Here is a 24,448-nt window from a genome sequence, read left to right as displayed (position 1 = left end):
CACAAACACGCACACACACAGACTCACAAAATATCATTACTATGGGAACGACAAGGATTTAAAATGTGGAAAAAGCTTCTTATGGATGCTGTCATCCATCAAAAAAATATTCATTGCTAATCCATTTTTTCCCCCTCGTTATGAGGGCATTGCGAGCGGCTGATAAAAATGTCAACCTGATCCAATTATAGCACTTGTTGTAATATGATTCAAGTTTGGCTTGCTTTAAAAACATTTTGTACATAAATGATGTTATGTGGGCAAATAAATGTTGAGTCTTTTTGCTGTTCAAGGTCACTGGACCATTTAACGACATGGACATTTATCATTTCAAACCTTTAAGCCCTGACCTTTAACAACACATTTGGCCATATATTTTAAGTAGTTAACACACAAATTAGTGCATAGACACTAAGCTTCTGGTCCATTAAGGTGGACTGGATTGCCAACCACTTTCTAATTCACAGTCAAAACAAAATGACAGTATTGACAGTTAACACCTGCCAAACACTAAAACCATAGATTTTCTGTCTGCTGATTAAATCTCAAAAGAGCGGTGATGGAATTAAAAATTATGTTATATTATTATGATCATCTCTACTGTGCTTTGGTGTCTTGAATTGAAGTGCTGCTTCTGTCGTCTACTGTCTGTGTCAGTGTTTAACAAACAGACACATCCAGAGACCTCATGGTGCATCCAAGTGCACTTACGAAACTTAGGAATCTTGAATGACCACAAATATTATTTAAAACATGGAAATATATCATTTTTTCTAATTTTCATACACCATTCTTCTTTCATTATGGCATTTTAAATAATTCAATGCTAAAATAATAACAATACAACATTCATTCCTAAAAAATCTCCAGCTACCACTGTAGTCATACTCAAATTACTGCAGCATTATTTAATAATTTAATACTAAAGTCATCATCATGAATATGCACACATACGGGCCATTAGAAATAAGCACTAGTCAATGGACTTCTGGTTCAGCTTTTAAAAAAACTGAGCCAGTCCTTACATGAAGTTAATGTAGTCAATAAGTTGGTTCATTTGACAATAAACATGTTCAATTAATTTTCACCCTTTAAGCGCCAAAGTCATAATATTGCAACAAGCAACATAACTGAAAGAAACAGACAGCTTTTCAAAATCTTGATATGAAAATTGAATATGAAAAAACCCCAAAAAAACTCTGGCACCTAAAGGTTTAATATTTTTCTAATTTATCTGACATTGTGTTATTAACTGGCACCCTGTCAATATGTAAAAGTGTCTCTGGGCAAATTAAGATGAGTATCCCTGCATTACTAACAAAAAAGAGTAAGAGATTTCTGAAAAAGACAGAAAAATACAGAACAAACACAACATTCTTGAAAATTTGGATGTTGGAAGACAATTCCTTATTATCTTATGACACATACAAATCAGACTTTTTAGTGATGGATGCTTTAAATACAAATATCACTTTTACATGCTCTCTAAAAAAGTTGGTAAATATAATTGAATACTCTTAACTTCAAGTGCATGTTTTAAATAAGTGAAGACCACAAAGCCCTAAACATGCATTGTATTTCAGACATACAGACTACATTAATGCTTTTTTTTTTTATACATTTTTTTTTATTTATATATGGTCTGTAGAACGTAGTGGTATAAGAGGTGGTCAAACTTACTTGCAGGGCTGATGAACTCTTTGTAAAGTCCATAGGTCATCAATGGCTCAGGAAGACTCCTTCAGAGAGATAACAAGAGAAAGAGAGTCGGATGGGGGAGGTGGATGGAGAAGGAGAGTTAAAGTGAGCGAGGGGGGACAGAAATAGCCGGCACACTGTTTTATAGGGTCTGCACACAGGAATGATTAATGTAGCCAGGCCAGGGGATGGAATTAGATGGTGCATGCGTTGAGATAACCAAGTTCATCTGAAGGTACTTTCACACTGCAGCTGGCCAGTGGCCAAAGGCACTTAGCCTCTGAGGAAACAGAGGAGAGTGACCCTGCTTTAGTCCAGCAGGCCAGAGAGAAAGCAAAAGACAAGTCAGAGTAACACTCAGTATGGTTTAATATAACAGAATAATAAGACTGCGCAATGTTAGCTTAAAGCTATACTGTACGATCTGGCATTTTTACACTTTTCTTTTGTAATCTTAAAATGCTCCTACTAAGCGTGGCAAACTAAAATGTAAAAGAAATCCACCAGGTTTTGAAATTCATAAATGTTTAATTCTCATATATTTCTGATAAAAGTCTGACCAATCATTTTTTTGGTCCGATTAAAAAGATTGGCCAAGCTTCCTGTCTGTTATCCGTTGCCGCATCCCACGTCAGTTTCTTGCTGCCGTCACCGCTTAGGAGTCACATGCCTCTGTGGCAAAGTGGTCTTTGAAAGATTCAAGGAACAGCGAAGAACTTTCAATGACTGAACAAGGCGAGCTGCCACTTCCACCCCCAGCTGCTCAAACACAGAATAAGATGCACAAAAAGATGGTAGCAGAAAAGGCTGGCCAAAACAGAATTCTCGATGTGGCATGAGGCAAGATGCACATATACATCGGGTCTGCCTCTGAGTGACTGTGGAGGTTAAAACAGCTGCATCTGAAGCTGAAAAGCAATGAGATGGTCGTGGAGTTTCTGTTGGACAGGTACTTTCAGTTTGCCTAATCATAGAATACACCATTGGATGTGATAACACAGCATCCAGATACTATAGTTAAGTAATGTTATGTTATTTGTGCAATAAAGATTAGCGTTAGCATCAATGTTAACTTTACCGTTAGTGTAAACAAACCAAGCGTGTAGCATTAGCAATCGCTTTAGATTTAGCCATGGCGTTATGGACAGTGTAATGACATTAGCGTCAGTGCTTGCAGCAGGCTCAGTGTTTATTATGAAGTTTCATTAAGCCTGTTCTCAAACTCAACTCCAGGGTTGCATTTGACTGTGTTGATTGCACAGTAAGCAGAGATAGTTCAGCACATTGCTAGAGGACTTTGCCAGCTAATAGATAATGCTGGCTAGCTAACATCTGTGTTAATTGCGTAAGGGGAGGAGGTGAGAGTCAGAGGTCAGGCAAGGGGAAGTGGGCGGGACTTTGGAGGGAGGCAGGCATGTTCAAATTTTTAACTTTAAGTGCTGTGCAACATGCCAGATCAATAGGTATAGCTTTAAATGGTCTGTAAAGAAACTAAGGGACAACACCACAAAAAAAGACTGGGACCACTAATGCCCCGTTTCCACTACACAGAACTGGCTCGACTCAACTTGGGTACCAGGTACTATTCCTGGAGACCGTTTACATTACAGGATACTACCGACTTTAGAGTACCTGGATGTCATAGCGATGAGGTACAGAACTTCCATGACGTCTAATCAGAGAGTTGCTGATAAACTCACTCATTGCGTGTTGCTCCATAAAGCTAACGCTGAATTTTTTTTGTCAGTCACTGTGTAGTTTTGCGGGCTGCCATCATCTGGATTAATTTACTGGTATATTTACTGTAAACTTCGGCATCTGTTTTTTTTTTGTTTGTTTGTTTGTTTTTTTTAAATGGTGGGTTGCCGCACATTGATAATGCAAAGACGCAGAGACAACTCTTTTACCAATCAGTGGTCTGCAGTGTTTATACATCACATTTTAGTATCTCTTGGAACCTCAGCAAAGTAGATACCAAAAAACTAGTATCAGGGACCAGATTCCAGGTCCTTTTACGTAATGGAAATGCCAAAAGGCTGAGTCGAATCGAGTCGAGCCAGTACCACGTAGTGGAAAGGTGGTATAATAATACCAATACAGTGTCCTCACACTTTACATTGCTTTAGAAACTTCATATTGTGTTTATTTAATTAGCAGAGATTCTCTCTCTCACACACACACACACACACACACACACACACACAGTGAGAGCCATCCCAATGACAAGCCAACTTTCCTGCGTTTTGCTTCTCTAGAATTTTGTGTCTATAAAACGGTCTACTGAAATGTCCATCAAAATAGGTTACAGCCATTAATGTAATTCAGTACGATCATTAGCACTGATGTTCAGTTAACTGCAGTATCGCACAACAGCTGAAACGACAAGTGTGTCTCCACAGGCTCTAAATGCTTATGAATATCAGCACCAAACAGCTTTTGCACTAAGATTCCATGCTTATTAGATATAGTTTTTCAAATAAAGGAGAATAATTTCCCCATTTCTTTTCAACTTTATTTTTAGGCACCTGGCTGCACCAATGACTAAAGACTTTGCCCTTGATATTACTGAATATCAATTCAATATAAAAAATCATAAATTCGAAGATTTATTAAAATTAAGACCAACTGATGGGTCCTAAAGTTATTAAGGACATGGACGAAAATTCTCTAAATTTTATAATAATCCATTTCTTATTTGATCTTTTTACTTCACATAAATAAATCCAATTAATATTTTTATATGAAGTAAAGAGAGCAGTAAGGACATTCCCAAAAATAAAAGGGTTTCTCTACTTAGGACAGAAAAATACAATTAAATAAAGTCTTAAATTTTAAACAGAATAGTATCTTATTCCGTTGTGGTTACCTCACCTCATTAAGTACTGTCAAACTGCTAACCACTTAATTACTTATAAACAAGGACGTACTGTAATCAGGAAATAAACATGTGTTTCGGTCAAAACAGTTATATATTACATATAGTGTACATACAGTATACACACACACACGCACACATATACATATATAAATAAAATTGGCATTTAAATGAATCTGCTTCACATTCTTGCAGCCAGATGACATTTTTAGTCTTTGGCCTTCACCCACACTATTCCTCAACCTGACAGGAGTTGGTAAATGCAAAGCAGGCGTACGGTAAGCAATATGACCTTGCAAGGAGTTAATTATACTAAGGCACTTTGCATAATTAACTCTGTAGCACTTTTGTAAGAGATGGAGCTGACAGTGGATGAGATGTTTCATATTCAAGTCAACAAAGAAGCTCTGTTGTATCTGAGGGAGACGGGCAAAAAAAAAAAAAAAAAAAAAATCCATTAACCACTGGGGTCATCAAAACTTGACTTGCTTCTGTACAGTATACTGCAACTCAGAAAAATACAGTTTGATAGTTTCAAAGATTAAACAAACTAATCAAATATGCATTTGCATCTCTGAGCTAAGGATGTTTAAATGCACTCCAGGCTTTACATCAAATTACAAAACAGGGTCCCAAAATGTCTTCAAGGGTACAAGATCAACCAAATATGCCTTTTTGATGATATCTTTGAGAATTAAAATGATCAAAACATAAGATTAACAAGTGGGTGGTGAGACTCAGAAACGTACCAAAACTTTTTTTCTTTATTACAGTGCATCATCCATCCATCCATCCATCTTACATTTCATTATAATTCCCAATGTATAGACACAGAGTTTTGTAGATTCTTGTGTATTTGTATGTGCATTTACTTTATATTATTTCATCACGCTGATTCTTACCTCAGATAAAGCTTCAGTGCACTTGTTATTGTCTTAACATCCCAGTCTTCACTGGCAGATAGATCGACATCATTGCTCTTCTCATCTGAATGAATCGTAAACATGAAACATATGTTCACTGGAAAATCAATTGACTGAAAAAGTAACAAACAAAAACAAATCAGGGTTCTTTTCACATCATTAAAGTGTGCCATCAAGGATTGGGTGATTAGAAGGGCAGCCTAGAAAGTCCAAATATGTAATATAAATATGTAACTTGTAATTAGCCATATGAGGATAAAAGCAGTGCTACTAGCCTTGGGGGGGTCGAGTCTAGCCCCAGTGGATATGGAAGGAAGTTACAGCTTCTGTAGAAGGCTGCTGCTTCTATACTCATTACAAGTTTAATTAATCCCTTACTACTTCACTGGCTCCACAGGGACTCCACGGCTGTGTTGTGCTGAACATTCATGGGGGCTTTAGTCATACCTTAAGTAACCTCTGATGAATTACAGAGGATCTGGAAGTGCAACGTGTAAGTGAAGTGTTTTGACTCAGGCATATGTACAAGGAGGATGGAAGCAAAGCCACAGCAGAGGCTTTTAGATTGTGGGTGGTATGTGGTTGGTTCTGGGATTGTGTGTTTCTCCACAAAATGGCTTGTCCAATATCAACTTCTGAAGGCAAATGTTTTTGTGGAGTGTTTGTAGCCAAAGGTGAGTTTCTGTGGGTCTGGTGTGTGTGTGTGTGTGTGTGTGTGTGTGTGTGTGTGTGTGTGTGTGTGTGTGTGTGTGTGTGTGAGATCGATGATGTCTGTAGAGGCTCTGTAGCACAAACTGGCTTGACTTGGTTACTGTAGGTCAGAAAAACACAGGTGCAGGAAAAAAAAACAAAAACTCTTGGACTACACCAATGAGGATGAAAAAGCAATGTTAAGTTTAAACGTATTCTTCTAGTTTAATTCCTATTTATTATCAACATTAATTATACGAATACTGCGCCGTGTTATGACTGCGGTATAAAGGCCAGAAGTGGAACTGCAAGTCTCATGACATCTTTGGAACAGAATAAAAGGACCAGTAGTCCTGTAGCCCATCGGCATGTTCTATCAAGATTCAATAACAATTTAAATTTGCGAGTTTGTCAAATTCTGCTGTTCAGTACTGTGGTCTTGATACAGTAGATCAATCTCCCAATAGAAGTGGGTGGAACTTTCACTGGCAGATAACTCAACAAGTTAAATGAAAGTCCATATATGACTTCTTATCAGAGCTCAATATGTTAAGCCATCAAACTATGGGCCATTATAAGTAAAGGCAAATGTTTAATATTCTAAAAATTTGTAAAAAAAAATTCAAAAATCTAAATTTGTCAAAATTGTGAGCAAATGTTATCGACACTGTACCAAGGAAGCTACATAAAATTTTTCTAAATGAATCCGATCAGTAGTTTTGGAGAAGACTGTTGAACTCTAGATATTGGTGACCCTGAGTTTGAACCTACAAAGTCAATCAAGGTCAAAGATCATGGACCCAAATGAAAGTCCATATATGACTTCCTATCAGTGCTCAATAGTGACCATATTGATATCACTAACCATTTCCATGTTATAAGCCATCAAACTAGGGACCATTATAAGTAAAGGCAAATTTTTTACATTACAAAAATTCATCAAAACTTCAAAAATGTGAATTTGTCAAAACTGTGAACATTGTGAACAACTGTGAAAAACTTTGTAGACATTGTCCCAAGGAAGCTACATATAAAATAAAATATAAAATTTGGCATGAATCCAACTAGTAGTGCCGTCTGAGAAGATGTTTGAAGAAATTGATAACGAAGACGAGGACGAAGACAGTGACAACGAAGATGACACCGGACACAGCACCGTAACATTATCTCATGGCCATCAGCTGGTGAGCTAGAAATGATCAACCTTACACCCATTAAAAAAAAAAAAAAAAAAAGAATTGCCTTTGTGAAACCATGAAAACACAAAGTCGTTAAAACTGAAGGTATGCAGTTTGCAGGAGGTAATAATGACTGGCAGCCTATAACTAAATGTCTTAGCAATGTTAGAAAGAGACAACTACATACCTGCAACCCAGTAAGACCATGCACTCATCTACAAGAACTGGTCTGCAAACATACAGTATTTAGAAGAAAGTGTTTAAGAACTACTGTGGTGGAATTGAACAGATGCTAAGCATATAAGATGTATTTGAGTTTGATATTTATGTTATGCAGTTCAGTCACATTTTATATTTGTTGCATGCAAAGATAAGTGTAGGTGATATGTTGGAGTAAAACATATGGTAACAGAACTAATAACAATAATAATAACAATAATAATAATGGATTAGATTTCTATAGCTCTTTCAAGGCACCCAAAGCGCTTTACAGAGTGATCCATTATTCATTTGCTCTTGCATTCACTCTGGTGGTGGTAAACTACGTTTGTAGCCACAGCTGCTCTGGTGGAGGCTGTCAGAAGCGTGACTGCCAATTCATGCGAAGCATAGAGGCCAATAAGTATTAATGACCGATAACGTAATAACAAATGATAACGTAATAACAAATGATAACGTAATAAATTTGCCACTTTTAAAATGTAATAGGCCAATAACGTAATAATGGCCAATAACGTAATAAAAGTCCTGAACCGATAACATAATAAGTTTTGGCTACTAATGTAATAATTTATTACGTAATTTATACCCTAACCCCGCCCCCTTTAAAACACACCCATCTTATATTTATGGACCAACATTACTGTGACATTTGAGAACCAACCAATAATGTAATAATTTCTTACGTTATTGGCTGGTCATTACATTTGCAAAGAATTTTTTTTTACCAGGTCAGTAACGTAATAAGTTATTATGTTATTAGCCAAAAGTTATTACATTACATTATTATTGGCTACAGTTTATATATTTGCAAAGAATTTTTTTATTTTTTTTTTACCAGGCCAATAACGTAATAATAACTTAATATGTTAGTAGCCCAAAAGTTATTACATTATCAGTTCAGGACTTTTATTACGTTATGGCCAGTATTATGTTACTGGCCTATTACATTTTATAAATGGCAGATTTATCACATTATTGGCTTCTACAGGCCCCTCCAACCCACCACTGAAACAGTTATGCACATTCATACATCAGTGTGAGTGACACTGGAGTCAAGGTGGGTGAAGTGTCTTGCCCCAGACACAAGGGCACATGACTAGGCAGAGTGGGATTCGAACCACCAACCCTTTGGTTATTGGACAGCCTGCTCTACCTCCTGAACCACACAACTAAAAAGTTTTCTGACCGTATGGACTGGACTGCACATACCTGGGTTAACTTAGCTATTCTAATGATAATTTTATGACAAAAACTGTTATTGAACTGAATATCTAATACTCTCAGAACCTTGTTGGTTTAAAAGGGAAACATTTGATAACTCTGAACTGCTTTATATTCCTTACAAAATGTCACATAATTTGCTAGTTCGTGAATAGGTTTGATCTTCAGTTGCTTATGAAACACTTCAGTTTATTGTCTTGGCCAAATTAAGTTTATCAAGTCAAACCATGTTTTCATCACGTATAATAATGAATCCTTTTTGATTGAACCCAACCATAGAATACAGTAGGTATCTGGAGTATAAAGTCAAGGTCCATGGACAACAGTTCTTAACATTTCTTTTGAGAGGAGCAAAAGAGGGATTTTTCTTAATATTTGAAGAATGAATATTTGAGTCAAACATTCTGGTTGCAATATCAATTCTTGTTTCTGAGACTTACCTCTACAGAACCTGTGTAACTTGCATAACTGAATGGCCATCTCAGTGGTGTGAACCTCAAACTAAACCGGGCCATTGACAATACAGGTGCATGTGACAAAGAGAAAACGTGTTCCTTGTAACTTGAGCAACTGTAACTGACACTAAAGCTAATAAATCTCTAACCACATCATATTTTAACAATCCGTAATGAAAATTTGCCAGTAAATGCCAAGTCCTTTAACAGAATGATGTTTGGATTCCTAACTGCACTCGTCAGCCATTAAAATGAGACATGAATTGAGTTTTCTAAGGAAATATCTTATATTACAGCATACTTTATATTTCCTTCTCTTTGCAATTATATCTATAGAACACAAAAGTCTAGCTCAGCAACTATTATATCAACTGTATATTCACATCACCACACACTTCCCTAACGCATACTGTGCAATAGACAGGTCAGAAAGAGAATGGGGCTCATTTTTACAGTCTTCTTCCTGATATATTGTTGCCTGATATTTAATAGGTGCCTCTTCCTTTGTTTGTACTGTAATATGATGGGAGTCTCATCATATTGTTTTCTATCAGTCTGTCCTCTCTCATTGGACTCTGGCCATGTCAGTGGGTGAGAGATGAAAAGGAGGAGGAGTGGGAGGATCCTAAGTCTTTCTTCAGGGGTTTAAAGCTGGCTTCACCCACACACCCTGAACTATTGTATACATGAAGTGTTTGTGAATGTGATTGTGAATCCGGAGAAGTACTCTGAAATTTCAGATACAATCTAAGACACATGAAGACTAGCTAAATGAAGTATCTCCTCTACTCATAAAACAATAAAACATATGGACGCCAATAGATCAGTGCTTTGTGTACAATAAACAAGACCCTAAAAACTTTGTGTGCTGCAGTAGAGTGTTTTTAAAAGAGTCTACAGCATGAGTCTGCAGGTTGGGAGGCTGAGAGATTTTGGAGGGGAAGCTGAGACAGGCTGGCGGCTGCCTGAGTTTGTTGTCATTCTGAACACAGAGCTGAAAGTGAGCCGGTGTCTGCTGGAGACGGCAGGAAACCAGAGAGCAGACAAGGAGCAATGGAAAGGACAGAGGACAAGCTCTATCGAAAAGGAGTTGAGTGAAGGGATTCAAGAGAAGTCAAAGGGCAGAAAGGAAATCAAGACAGGGAACCAGCAGACTAACCAGCCGCAGTGACATAAGAAACCGTCTTAGTGATGTGTTAATGAAGCCAAAGTCAAAAAGTGCAAGGATTTGAATGAGAGGGACCCCTGTCTGCTGGTCTGCTGGGTGAAAAACTGCAAAGCAGCATACCAAAGATACACACTGACACTTGTTGCACTTTGAAGAACAGAACATGTTCTGATAGCCTGAGTCATGCACTGATTGTCGTACACTATCTTTTTAATATCGCCTCGACAGTAACACCCATTATGACTGCACATTTCACTAACCAGGGGCAAATGAGTATCACATAGATAGTACAGTAGCATAAAAATTTAAATTACACTGCAACTTTTTTCTATTCAGCGCTCACTAGAAACTTTCTGTACAAACACATTTCAAGTGCACAAAGTAAAAAGCGAGCCCTCACTTACCAATCATTAATGAGAGAAGCTTCTGGACCTTGGAGCTTACCCCAACCACTCTGTACAATCCTTGGTCATTAATACCTGACAAGTAATAATGACATTTTTTTTTGTTAAGCTACATTCTTAATAAAGAGATTACAAACTTAACACATATTGCAAACAATACAAACAAAACAAACTCAAAAAATATGAGGTATAACAAAGAACATCAACAGGACTTTACAAATACACAACACAATATATCTGCTTTGCTATTGCATTAAGGTCTTGTTCAAATCCAAAACTATTTCATTAATATTTTATGAAAACAGAAGAGCTGAGCTTGTACAGACTGGAGCAAATTAATAGAGCTAATAGAAAGCTATAAAACCCAAAAGGCATAAGGCTGATGCCATAAGCGTTGTCTACTATTAATTCTGCTTACAGCGCCTGCACCCAAATCATCCTTATGTGTCAATATGTGGAGCAAGTCTGCCCCCTTGTGGACACATAAAGACATTACACTTATGTCACATTTTCATGTTGCGATTCCTCTAATTAAGAAACTCTGGATGCTGATAAAAATATTGCGCTTTTTCAGAATCCAAAGCTTACCTCTCTTCTCTATGGCATTGATGGAGTTCTTCACAAAACTCAAGCCCACATCATCAAGCTGGGCATCAACTGTAGAGTGAAGGAAGTAGAAAATATTACGACAGAATCACTATGATGCACTGCTCTCACAAGAGGTTTATTTTGTTTTCAGCTTTAAGTGTTTGCATGGTTACAGTAACAGTTACTTACTTCCTCTTTCTTTAGAATAAGTTCTCCCAAGATAGTGTCCAATCTGTTAAATGAAACAAAAAAGCAAAATAAAACATCTTTGTGTTGTATGTTATTGTTGTATATTAATGTTGCACTTTAGTATATAAAGAGGTATACTGTATTTACTGTACAGAGGCAACTTAACAACATGCAGTACGTTTACATAAGAGGGAGTGAAACTGTTGATGATGACATAATATTTAAGGGTGACTCACAGGTTCCTTCCCACCCATTGCCTGCATCCAAAACTTTTGGTCATCTTCTGAAAGAGCCTGTACTGTGAGTACTGTCCCTGGCCTAAGAGAAAGACAACACATCAGCATCAATATCAAATAAGAGAAATTTTGTTTTATATATAGTAATAAGAAAAGAAATGCAGCTGAAAGTGCTTTTCAATAAAGGAATTAGATGCAACAATGCATCACTTGAAACTGACTGAAGTAAATAAAAACAGGAATAGAACCTCCTAATTAATTTGACATAAGATTAAAAATAAACCCCCTTTATAAGAATAGGAAAAACTTATAAAAATAAGAATGAAATTAGAATGGGCATAACAAAACAAAATCAAGTAACATAAAACATTGTAAAAGATGAGCAAAAAGAGAAAGAGTATCAGGAGTGCCAAAGCAAGTAAAGAGATAAGCTTTTAGATTTATATTAAAAACCACTTAGCAAGCTGGTTTCTTTGATTTTTGAGGGTAATGCGTTCCACAGGAGTTGGAGAATAATTTACACAGGCTACATCCCTCATTCTCTTTTGGCTGGGAATCTCTAATAAAGATGCAGCAGATAATCACAGTGTTCCTGAAGGCAAATAGTTAGAAGGGAGTTTACCATGAAGCTCTGTCTCATAGCCCATTATAGGCATGTTAAATCAATTCTAAATGTTACAGGAACCAGTGTAGGGAAGCTCAACTGGACTAATGTCCTATGTCTCCTCTCAGTTCTAAAGTTCACACTCTATTGTTGGAAAATGCACATAAATATTCCTATTAGGCTCATCCAAGTATTTGTGGGGACTGGGGAACTAAATTATCTGACTTACTGTTCATTTCATTGCGTGTGCATTTCTTTCCATAGGTTGTACCCACTATGTGTTATGATGTGTTGTACTAAAATAACAAAATGTTCAATCTCCTTGTTTTATTGGTATGTGTCATTCAGAATCAATACCAACTTGCTAATGCCAGAGTCCTTAAGAAGCTTTTGTATAATATGTAAAATGCATTTTACAATACATATAATACAGTCTTCTTTTATCTTTGATATAGCAGTGTTACAATGTTACTTGAAATTGTTTCTCTTTATTGAGAAATTCAAATTATTTTCATAGCAAATGAATTCAATAAACATGAACTCATGACTACTGGTCATCTAGGTTGAGGGTTGCCCTAGAAATTACTGCTCATTTATTTAATCATTCATTTATTGCCAGTAGCAACAACAACAGCAGCAGCAGTAGAAGCAGCAGCAGCAGCAGTAGCAGCAGTGATAGAGTTTGCAAATGCAGTTTTATTTGCTTCAGCACAAACATGCAGTTGAGTATCACCCACATAATGATGGAAGAACACTGCTTTCTTCGGCTATGTTCAGACTGCAGGCAAATGTGGCCCAAATCCAATTTTTTTTGTCTATATGTGACCTGTATCCGATCCGTTAAAGACAGTTTGAACAGCACAAATCTGATTTTTTCAAATCCGACCCAGGCCACTTCCATATGTGGTCCTAAATCCAATACATATCCGATATTTTGTAACGCAAGTTCAGACTGAATGGCCAGGTCGTATTTATCTGACCTTTACATCATTGAGATGCGACAAACATCACAATTCTGCATCCCATGGTTGTTACTTCCGTGAACACAGTGCATGCCTATGCTGTCACAGTATTATATCAGGACCTTTTTTTGCGCATGCGGGTCACTTCAGGGTCCCATTCAGTTCATACTCAAAACTGATAGAAGTCGCACTTAATGTGTAAAATGAATGAACACAAAAAAAATTGGATTTCACCAAAAAATCCAAATTGTGCATTAAGACCTACTGTCTGACCACAGTCTTAGATGTCACACAGTGTCACACAGTGGCAGTCTGTCTAATAAGAAAAATACTGGACCAAGGCAACTTTTCTGTTCAACCCTAAAGCAGATGCCATGTTTCTCAGACAGATGATCTCCAAGACTGGAGACTTTCTCCCTTTTTTTTTTCCTCCAAAGATTTTTTTCATTGAAATTTTATATTGTAACAATCATAACTGTATCATTGAATATACATAAAATATAACAACATAGTTATGTAACCTCATTCTGTTACAACCCTGATGCACCTCATGCTCCAACAAAAATATATAAATGCACACATCCAAAATGAATACATAAAATAAAAATAAATCTATCTATCTATCTATCTATCTATCTATCTATCTATCTATCTATCTATCTATCTATCTATCTATCTATCTCTCTCTCTCTCTCTCTCTCTCTCTCTCTCTCTCTCTCTCCTTAGTTACAATGACAAATTGTTTGTGTCCATCTTTTTAATATATGAAAAGACAGGATGCCATATTGCATAGAAATTGGCTACATTGCCTCTTGTAGTATATCTTATTTTCTCTAATGTCAGAAAATTCATATGGTCTTTAGACTTTCTCCCTTTGATGGGTGTTTTGAACCATTTAACTCAAAGTCAGAAAGACTAGCAAACTTTTAAAAAAAGGAAAAAAAAAGACTTGGATTACAGTCAGTCGTATTACTTTGAGCGCTAAGATTTAAGAGGATAAGAATTGAGAAGCTATAGAGGATATTCTGGGTTACCAGTGTCAGTATAAAACATTAAACTGTGTTTAAGATTCACTGAAACACTAAACACTGCCAAGGACACTTGCATCTTAGATTTGCAACAACCAGTCAGCCAAGCTGCTTTCTGAGATGCACAATCGCATTGGACTGGACGCATATCAACTTACACATCACAGTCAGAATGGATGCAAGGGCTCAAATTTCAATTCTAAATCTGGGCTATTGCTCTTCTATTAATACAGAAAAGGGGCATGCCAGAGTTAAGTTGTGTGACAAAATGAGATATCTATTACAGGAGGGCACAGTAGGGCGTGACAAATCCTCCCAGCCAAGTATATGAGGGCAGCCCTCCAACACAAATCCAACAGTCCTGCTATCTGCGATCCAAAGAACAAACTTTGCTGAACAGTAAACGGTAAGTGTGGAGTGGAGCTAAGATTTTTTCAGCTGTTACTACTTGCAGGATACACATGTATTTTTTCTGTTCCTTTCTAGGAGATACATGCTTGAGGGGACTAAAATAAAGAAGCTGTGTCACTTGTGATGTAATGTAAACACTACATGTGTCAGCAAGAAGAATGTTAGCTCCTGTGTCTGACAAACATGTTTAGGTGATGATTTACCTGTCTGTTATGTCCAGCTCTAAGCAGAACCTCCTATCCAACACGTCTGTTGTTTTGCGAACACATGATTTGAGTGTGACAGACTCTGTCTCACCCTAAGGATGACAAGTCAAACATTGCACAATTAAGTCAGTTAAGATGTCATAAAAATAGTGTAGCATTACTGGCACAGCGCATATGTGTGTGCTGTGACTACTTACAATCTTTCCACCAGATCTGTGGTCAAAGGTCACCATATGTAGGATCTTCTGCTCTTTGACAAATGTGGCAGTAGCGCTTCACCCAACTTGAACCAAAAGGAGGTGGTCCTAGAGGAACAAGGTATGGATACTGTACGACAGGGGCTCTCAAAAATAAGAAATCATACCTGAGGATAAATAAAATCAATCAAGCGAATAAATCTGAATGCAGAAAACGAACTAACTTTAAAATCTGTGCAATAGTTGATGTTTATTCTTTAAGAGAAGGAAGTTTTCTTAAAAGTTTTCATTGAGCGACCAGGAGCACACCTGGATGTCCTAAAAATCCAACATTAACAATAGCCGTTCTGACTTGTTACCCCTTCAAATAATTTAGAATTTGCCTATAAATAGTGACCTAAGTTATATAAAGCAATCTGAGTTAATGAAAGAACAATTATTTGGTTTTGCTCTTAGATCCCAGCTGCTTTGTAATCAGATATGCTTTAGTTTCCCTAATTTCATAGGCTCATTCACTTCCTCTTGAAGGCACATGACCCATCTGGGTTTCCTGTCACTGTTTTCCAGAAAATCTAACTTGACACACTTCTTGTGTTTTCTCTTTCAGCCAGTTTGGGCACCTCAATATCATGCTCAGTTAGATTGCTGACAACTAAACAAAGAGAAGCAGCCATCAACAGCTGTTGCACCCTGAGTAAGGATGACTCACAACAGACTGGGTGCGATGTGAAACAATGATATCAGATCGGAACAAAGCTAACATGGGTGGGCAGTAAGGGACACAATATACTGTTTTATCTGCAAAAGACTTCCCAATCTTTATAATGTGAAAATGTTGTGGGGGCTGTGGCTCAGGAGGCAGAGCAGTCCATAATCGAAGGGTGGCGGTTGAATCTGCTCTGTCTAGTCATGTGCCGTCGTGTCCTTGGTTAAGGACACTTCACCCACCTTGGTGTTTGGCACAGATTGGCAGCACACGTTTCTGTCAGGCCTGCCCCAGGGAACTGTGTCTACAAAACATAGCTACCACCAGAGAGTGAAGAATGATGGATCAATTAATACTTTGAAAAGTGCTATAAAATCTAATCCATTATATACCTAGAAGCATCGGAGAGCGCAGACCTCCGCCAAGGGATCAGTGGCCCCCCCGTGGGCCCCCCCATGCCAAGGAGGTTATGTTTTTGCCAGGGTTTGTTTGTCTGTCTGTTAGTGTGCAACATAACTCAAAAAGTTATGGACAGATTTTGATTAAATTTTCTGGTCTGCGCCCCCCCCCTGGGCCCCCCCACCCCCGATCACCACCAAAATTTAATCATTTCTTCCTTATCCCATTTCCAACAAACCCTGAAAATTTCATCCAAATCTGTCCATAACTTTTTGAGTTATGTTGCACACTAACGGACAGACAAACAAACAAACAGACAAACAAACCCTGGCAAAAACATAACCTCCTTGGCGGAGGTAATAATGACACGGTGTAGTTTTATAGCTCATAGAAAGATAATAGCAGCTATAACAAAAAGCACTGTTTACTAAAGACAGTACATTGTTGGTTATAACTCAAAAGTAGCCTTTTCATATGAATGCAATGAAGAATTTTTAAGATTATCATTCCCAACATAAGTGACTGAATGATGAAGCACAAGAGAAGAGATAAAGAAAACATTTAAAAATGGATGTGACTATGGGGCATAAAAGCAGCTGGAATATATAACTTAGTTTGTTGTACATTGTTGACAATACTTAAAAACAACAAAGACACCGCATAAAGTTCTTACGTTTTTCCTGTACATAGAGGTAGCCTTCACAACTGATAGGGCTGGTCTGTCTGTATTCTTGTGGTCCCTCCCTGATTCTCTTCATCAGTTCATACACCTCTGACCTTGTGGCCTCAAATCGGCTCCTTGTCTACAAGAGAGGAAGCAAAAGCACATAGTCACTTCCTGATGTTGCCTGCTTAGATAGGATGAACAGAAAATACCTTTCACTATCTGCATGAAAGCTGGAATTATAATTAATTTAAAACTTAGAATTCAACAAAGCCAAAATTGCAGGTGGTGGGTCATGTTCTAAGTCAATAAGAACCTGGTGAAAATTAAGCATCCATGAGCCAGATATTATTCTCAGCAGTTTCTAGTGAGATCATGACTGATAGTAACACAGAAAGTGGACTCCCTAGACATACTAGAGCACCCTCATATACAGGGTGTCCACAAATTATCTTTACAATTTAAAACATTTATTACAAAAGCAATGGTCTGATATGTTAATTAGATGTCTTTTATGTACTCAGTGTTATCATAGTTTTTAAATAACATTGTGGGATCATGTGCAGTAAAATCATTGGTCCATTTTTCTCAACGAGAGATCAGTTACTGCAAATGTTGACTTGATCATTGATCTGAATACAGTGCAGAAAAAAATTATTAGCCACCCCTTGTTTTCTTCAATGTTTGTTCATTTTAATGCCTGGTAAAACTAAAGGTACATTTGTTTGGACTATATAATGATAACAACAAAAATAGCTCATAAGAGTTTAATTTCAGAGGCTTGATATTAGTCATTATCCATGGTTTTCTTGATAATAACCAAAATCACTGAAGTTCTTACATCAATATCTATGGCACTGTACTGATAAAAACAGTGCTTTTAGGGCATTCCCTGTTTTCTTTTCTGTCTGTTTAGTCACATGATACACACAGGAATTAGTACTCGATTGCATAACCATTGTTTTTGATGACTTTTGAGGGTCTAATGATATTTTCCACGACTGTATGGTCACCACAACTAGATGACCTTCAACCAACCATCATTTTCCAGGTAGATGGCTGCAACGCCACACTGGGGACTGCAGTGTTGTGGGTTCCTAAATCAAACATCCAAACGTTTCCAGACAGTGGATTGGAAGGAGTGGCCCAATTCCCTGGACACCTGTTCAACAGATATCACTCCCTTGGATTTCTCTCTATGGGTTATGTTAAAGATATCGTGTATCGAACAAGCATATGGGACATCAACACCTGAAGCCACAGATCACTGATGCTATTGACAACATTGATGAGGTCTATGATACAGCTAACAAGGCAAGAAATCCAGTGCCGTCTTGTGATGTGCTTCCTGCAACTACTGGTGCTCATAGAGGTGTATTAATTGGGGCAAAAACTCAATATCTATCTTTCATTTGTAATAATTTCCACAGATTTGTCTATACATTTGATTTTGTAAATAAATTTGTTAAAATTGTAACGAGAGCTTTAAGGACCCCCTGTTTATAAAGGAAGCTGAGTTTTTTTTAGGATTCCTTCTGCATTACAGTGCTTAAAATCTTTATAGTCATCCTAAATACCGTTCTATTGCACCTTTCTGTGCTTTGGAAAAGTGAAAATAGTACAACAACGGACATATAAACCCCTTATCAAATCACAAGAAAATCAAGCATTTCTTACATTTTGAATATTAATTTGCAGTGCTCTTTATAATGGTCAAAGTCCTTGGCCAGCTCGAAGCACCTGGTGGTAAAAGGTGAAGACTGTCTGAAAGAAGGCCAGCATCTAAAAACAAAACCAAAAAAAGCAGGATGAAACAGATAAGAGACTCTGATCACAACTATGAAAGAGAAACATAATAATGTCCGGGACTCTTACATTACTACATCATGGGATTGCTGTTATGTGTCACTAGCTGTAAACTATATTGCTTGGTACTTATTCATAAAAAATACAAGCCACGTCAGCGCTGACATTCCACTCCAGTCAGTCACTCACCGGTTCCACACACTCAAACTTTTTTCTCTCTTGGATCTCCTGCAGTTTGCAAACATAGTCCAGTGATTCCTCCTGAAAGTGCTGCCTCATCATTTCCACTTGGACATCTGCCTAAAGAGGTGGAGAACACACACAGAGATGATTATAGACAGCGACAGAAGAAAAGAAGAAGAGGGAAAGAAGACACACACATTCTGGTCTGTGGGACACGGTGCATCGTGGGGAAGCTAGAGGCGCTGTAAATCTGGTCATGGCATTAAATTCCTACATAAGGGAAATTGCAGTTGAGTAGTGTTTCATCAAATGCAGATGATAGCCAGGGAGATTTTGTTTATAGCTCTTCATACTAACTCCAAATGTTTACCTCCGAGGACATTACAATATATCTAACATACGGCAGTGCTTTTATTTAGACCATAAATTTGGATCAGGGAAAATGTTACATGTATGTAGAAACTCACAAAAAACCTTAATGGGAGAGAAGGAGACCACTTCAAATAGAAACAGAAATATTACCACATTGGGAAAATACTTCACTTCAAGCTTAAGTTCTGCATTCAAACTAAGTATAAGCAGTAAAATATGCTTAAAGTATTAAAGTGAAAGTAGTAATTGTTCTGTCAGTGTTTTCCTGATGTTTGTGGATGAATATTTATGTGTGTATTGCATTTTACTTCTGTAGATGAGCTCATTCAAAATACTTTATAGACTGTTGGTTGTTTAATTGATTAAAAACAGTTGTTCCTCAAACATTTTCAGCGACACACCCAAGAGATGAAGGTTGTGTCTTCTTAGGACACAACCTTCATTTATAAAATAATGTCATGAAGGAAATATTTCTATTTGTTTTTTCTCTTTTGTCCTGTTGTGTCTCAACTCATATGGAGATGTCTTGATGTCTGTGGAGCTCCCTACCCCTTCACATCCGGAACTCTGGCACACTCACCTCATTCAAAAACCAACTTAAAACTCACCTCTTCAGATGATCATACGAAAACTGACTGCCTGTTCCACCTCATCCACCTTCATCTACCTTCTCTCGTGTTTTCTTTTCCGTATCTGTCTCTACCTTTTTGCTTGAGTATTTGTTCTTTGTTTGCCCTTTTGTATTAACTCTGTATCTGTTTTACCCGTTTGTTGCGTGTTTGTCCCTTGGCTGCTTATTGTAAAGCGTTTTTGAGTACTTAGAAAAGCACTGTATAGACCGATGCATTATTATTATTATTATTACTACTACTACTACTACTATTATTATTATTATTATTATTTCAGCTTTGTGAAGATGCCGTTTCTAGCTAATTCAAGCAGGTTAGTTAAGACATATTAGAATCTCCCAAACTCCTAAAAGAGCATGTAACTGTTCTGTTTATCACAAAATAAAAAAAAATCTAAATTAGCACATGTGGTTTTCACTGAACAGGAAGGGGGTGAAAAACTGGGATCTGAAAAATAACTGAGACAGCAAAGTGCAAAGTACAATGTTTGTCTCTGAAATGTAGTGGAACATAATTAGAAGTATACAGTAGCATAAAATAGAAATACTGAAGCCAAATACCAGCACATCAAATTTGTAGGATTTCAGTGCAGTGTGTGACTCCATAAATACATACTTTATATTCACCTTAAAACTTCCAAGGTCTAGTGTTTGTGTTTGCTTCTTTTTGGTGAGTATAAAAGAAACAAGTGATGTGTTCATGACTCTCGCAGCTATGAAAGAATCACTGAGCCTATTTATTCAGCTCTGATACCAATCTGTGTTGTACCGCAGACCCCCGTGTCACAAGAGTCAGAGAACAGAACAGCCCGCAGCCATTATGTCAACAGTTTCAAGTGTTCTAAATGGCTGGTGTATACAACATATGGGTAAGCCTTACATGGTGACATCGAAAAGCAAAGAGTGAAGGGCACAGACAAAGGGAGGTTGTTTTATTCTCTGTGATTTATAATTTTCTTTTCATGGTACTGCAGCATGAGATGTTCCACAACTGCAGCAACCAGTGTTGACCTTGGTAGTACAGTATAAGTGAGCACACATTTCCTTTCCAAACAAGCCAGGAAAACCGTTGCTGCAAGGCACGTGAGTGGAAACTCACACGGTCCAACAGGCTTTGCAACAAGGCTCTTCACTAAATGGCACCAAAGACAAAATCCAAAAGAGGAATTCTCAAAATAAACAAAATCAATTTTTTCCATCTGTTATGTTGTCAAAATTAGCTGGTTTTCTACATTTTACATGTCTGTAGGTGGATGTACCTCTTGTAGCTGTGCATCCTTCTTCTTCGCTGACATATTCAAAAGCTTTTCCAAAGAACTGTAGTACTTTTCTGTTTCTTTCTCATACTTCTTTTTTTCCGCCTGAAGAAAGTGCAGCGAAAGGAAAAGAAGCACAAAACAAAATAGATCATTCTTGGTGGTAATGAGGGAATCAGATCTGCATGTCTACTAAAAATGTAGAAGATGATACAACATAATTATGTTGTAATATCAAATGACTACGAAATCCATATTGTGAAGAAACAATGAAACATCATACAGTACCCTTACTGTACCAAGCTGCTCTTTTCTGAACTTCTCCAGGGGTTTCATTAAGGTTTCTGTGATGTTCCTCATCTAGACACACAACAGAAACAGATCTTTTTTACATCTCTACTCAATAACATTCATTAATATTTCATAACATCCAACAACTTTTAGAATCTTTAGCATTGGTTGCTTTTAGAAAAGACTGGCAGAAGTTTGTTAACCTATAAAAGGTGCAGCTATCTGAGTGACTTTTTATATACGCTGAGTCTGACAGTCAAGGAATTATGTAAAATAATATCACATCTAATCAGAGTTCTACAAATCAGAGTTCTTAAAATTAACACTGAACAGAGCTTTGTTGGGCAATTAAAAACTAATCTCTGTTGAGGAAATCCATTGTTTTAATGTACACTGAATTTAAATGCAGTTTAATCTATATGGAGATCATGCATATTGTGCATTTTTTCAAATATTTTTTTCAATAAGATGTAGAAAATGTTCAATTTTTTTCCAATGACAGAAAAGAAATTATTCCCTTCAGTCACTATGATAGCCCACCTTACAAATTAAATTAAATTAAATTAAATTAAATTAAATTAATGAATGAAATATCCAGGCATTATCTTTAGGTCGCTCTGTGTGTAACTGTGGCTAATTTAGCTTCCAAGCAACTAGTGTTAACTATTACATTAATTATTAACTAGCTAAAACATTACCTTGTTAGCTTACTCATGATGGTTTGGCAGAGAGGCTTCACTGTCTTACTGATTAAATAAATGGAGCAATACAGCCGATTAATAAAATTACAAACAACAGCACACTGAGTAAAAAGACGACTGCTTAAGAAATGTTTCATAGCTCTAGCTCATACAGTAGTTCTGCTTCATGAGAGCAATGACCTGTCCCTTTCTGTCCTTTAGGCAATTTTAACTTAATACTAGATTACTTTAAATTGGAGTTTAAAGTCTGAGTACAACAGAAATAAATGTTTTCTGGATATAGACTAGGTTTTAAGCTAGTTATGGAGTATTATTTAACATGACTTTATCAGGTTTAAAAATAATTCCTTGTAGGTGCCGCCCAGCATTTGCCTCTAATGGTGCTGCTTTCTGAATTAATGCCTAAAATGACACACATTACAACTTTAATTCAGACTGTACAATTGTTCTCCAATGATCCATTAAGTGTTATCTTTCTTCATTCCTCCGGTGCCTCTGCTCTCTAGGACATGTCTAAACCTGCATGCCCTCCCTGCTTCTCCTTACTTTGCACTGTGATGTCATCCCACTGTGCTGAGCGCAGCGCTGAGCTGAGCCGTGTGTTTACCACTAAGGCCTGAGTCTGGCACTAAAACAGTCATCTCAGTTAGCTTCTGATGATGGGTCCACTCCCTAACTTCAGACACTACATACACACATTAGCTGGTGGCAGGTTTTTATGAGATGTAATGGACTGGATAGATGTGGACCTTGTCGCCGGTAGTAGCTTCTGCAATCGATGCTGGTATTTAACGTCTGTTTGTAATGTGGAAGTACACTCCTGTCTTCTATGCAGACACTCCCAGACAATTAGTGTGACACTGACCCTTAGACAGGCATAAGGGAAGTAACTGTTCAAACACTGTTAATACTTATTCACCAAAAAGGACACTGGCTGCTCCTGGATGATAACAATGACATTTATACTTTGTGGTAAAACTGAATTAAAAATGAGGTGTCTGTTAAGCTCTTTAGTCAAGAAAATCAATATGTACAAGTGTATAGTAATACAGTAAAGGAGGACTAGGTAAAAGGTAAAAACAGCCCCCACACATACACACACAGGTATTTTCCCTTAATTTCAAGCAGGTTCTGACTGGTTATACTCACCATAAGCTCTCTTTGGTCTTCAAGGTTCTTAAGGAATGAGGAGAACTCTTGCAAAGACTCATCTAAGAGGGGAAAATAAAGATAATCCAAACGGGTAATAAATACAATCATCCCATCTAACTCTTAAACACATTCGCACATGCAGCCTAAGAAACGTTATGATTATCAGATGTCCTCACCACAGAGATGTACCAAAGCTGCACTTAAACTGCTGGTATATGGAGGAGCATAAACAAACATTTACAGTTCATGTCTGCCTCGGTGGTAAGAAAACCAGTGGTTAGTTACCAGAATGTGATGAAGGAAAAGCCACACTTACCAATGCATCTCTCGTCATCTGTCTTTGCATCTCCAATGTACTCGAACTGAAACTCTCCCAGGCACTGAGCAAACTTGCGCTGTGCCATTCCAAGTTCTGAAAGAAGATTACAAATACAGAACATTTTAACAACTGCTAGTGTAGAAAGAGATGGAATGATTAACATAGTGCATTGTACACAATATAGGCTACTCAAGTACTTTATTTTACTTCATACTATATTTCATATTTGTAGGTGACTTCACACATAACATAACTTAATGTCAAGTTCATCATCCTAAAAAAACAAACAAACATGTCAAAGGTAAAACAATATAGGATTATGCTGGAAAGGAGGTCTGCATCACATGGCAAGTAGTTAACAACTTTGCAAACATCCTGTTTGGTGTCTGCTTCATCCTGTTGCAGATCAAACCTCAGTGCATGTGTGGGCAAGTACCACAGCACATGCCATACAACTGAGCATAGCACATGCATCCACTGATCGTATAAAGGCTAAGGTAGGAAACATGATACTGATGTTTACAATGACGGCTAGTGCCTAAAACCTTATCCAGTACTGTGTAAAGATCCTAGGTCAACATAAGTTTTGTTGGTTTATTAAAGTTAGAATGACCACACATGCATTTCTCAGTCTCTGTATTAAGAAAAAAAAACTGGATATATGTGAAGTATGTACAGCAAAAACAAGCATTTCAACAAATCTTTAACCCTTATGT

The 24,448-nt window shown here is 37.2% G+C and overlaps 1 protein-coding gene across 1 annotated transcript in view; it reads right to left on the bottom strand.

Annotated features, from left to right (window-relative positions):
- The window catches only part of arhgap10 (Rho GTPase activating protein 10), a 73,535-nt gene that overhangs the window by 26,568 nt on the left and 22,519 nt on the right, over positions 1–24,448 (bottom strand). Inside the window, 18 exon segments of the mRNA XM_030145081.1 lie at positions 1,681–1,739; positions 5,476–5,560; positions 10,835–10,909; positions 11,423–11,491; positions 11,612–11,654; positions 11,848–11,929; positions 15,056–15,150; positions 15,256–15,324; positions 15,326–15,363; positions 17,034–17,163; positions 18,702–18,727; positions 18,730–18,763; positions 18,765–18,806; positions 19,020–19,130; positions 21,273–21,374; positions 21,558–21,629; positions 23,411–23,472; positions 23,730–23,825. Of these exon segments, the coding sequence (XP_030000941.1) occupies positions 1,681–1,739; positions 5,476–5,560; positions 10,835–10,909; positions 11,423–11,491; positions 11,612–11,654; positions 11,848–11,929; positions 15,056–15,150; positions 15,256–15,324; positions 15,326–15,363; positions 17,034–17,163; positions 18,702–18,727; positions 18,730–18,763; positions 18,765–18,806; positions 19,020–19,130; positions 21,273–21,374; positions 21,558–21,629; positions 23,411–23,472; positions 23,730–23,825 (1,290 nt within the window).

The sequence above is a fragment of the Sphaeramia orbicularis genome, chromosome 1 (genome assembly GCF_902148855.1).
Source record: "Sphaeramia orbicularis chromosome 1, fSphaOr1.1, whole genome shotgun sequence".
Classification (NCBI taxonomy): Eukaryota; Metazoa; Chordata; class Actinopteri; order Kurtiformes; family Apogonidae; genus Sphaeramia; species Sphaeramia orbicularis.
The sequence above is the reverse complement of the archived record's forward strand: the minus strand, read 5'-3'. Positions and strand labels throughout refer to the sequence as shown.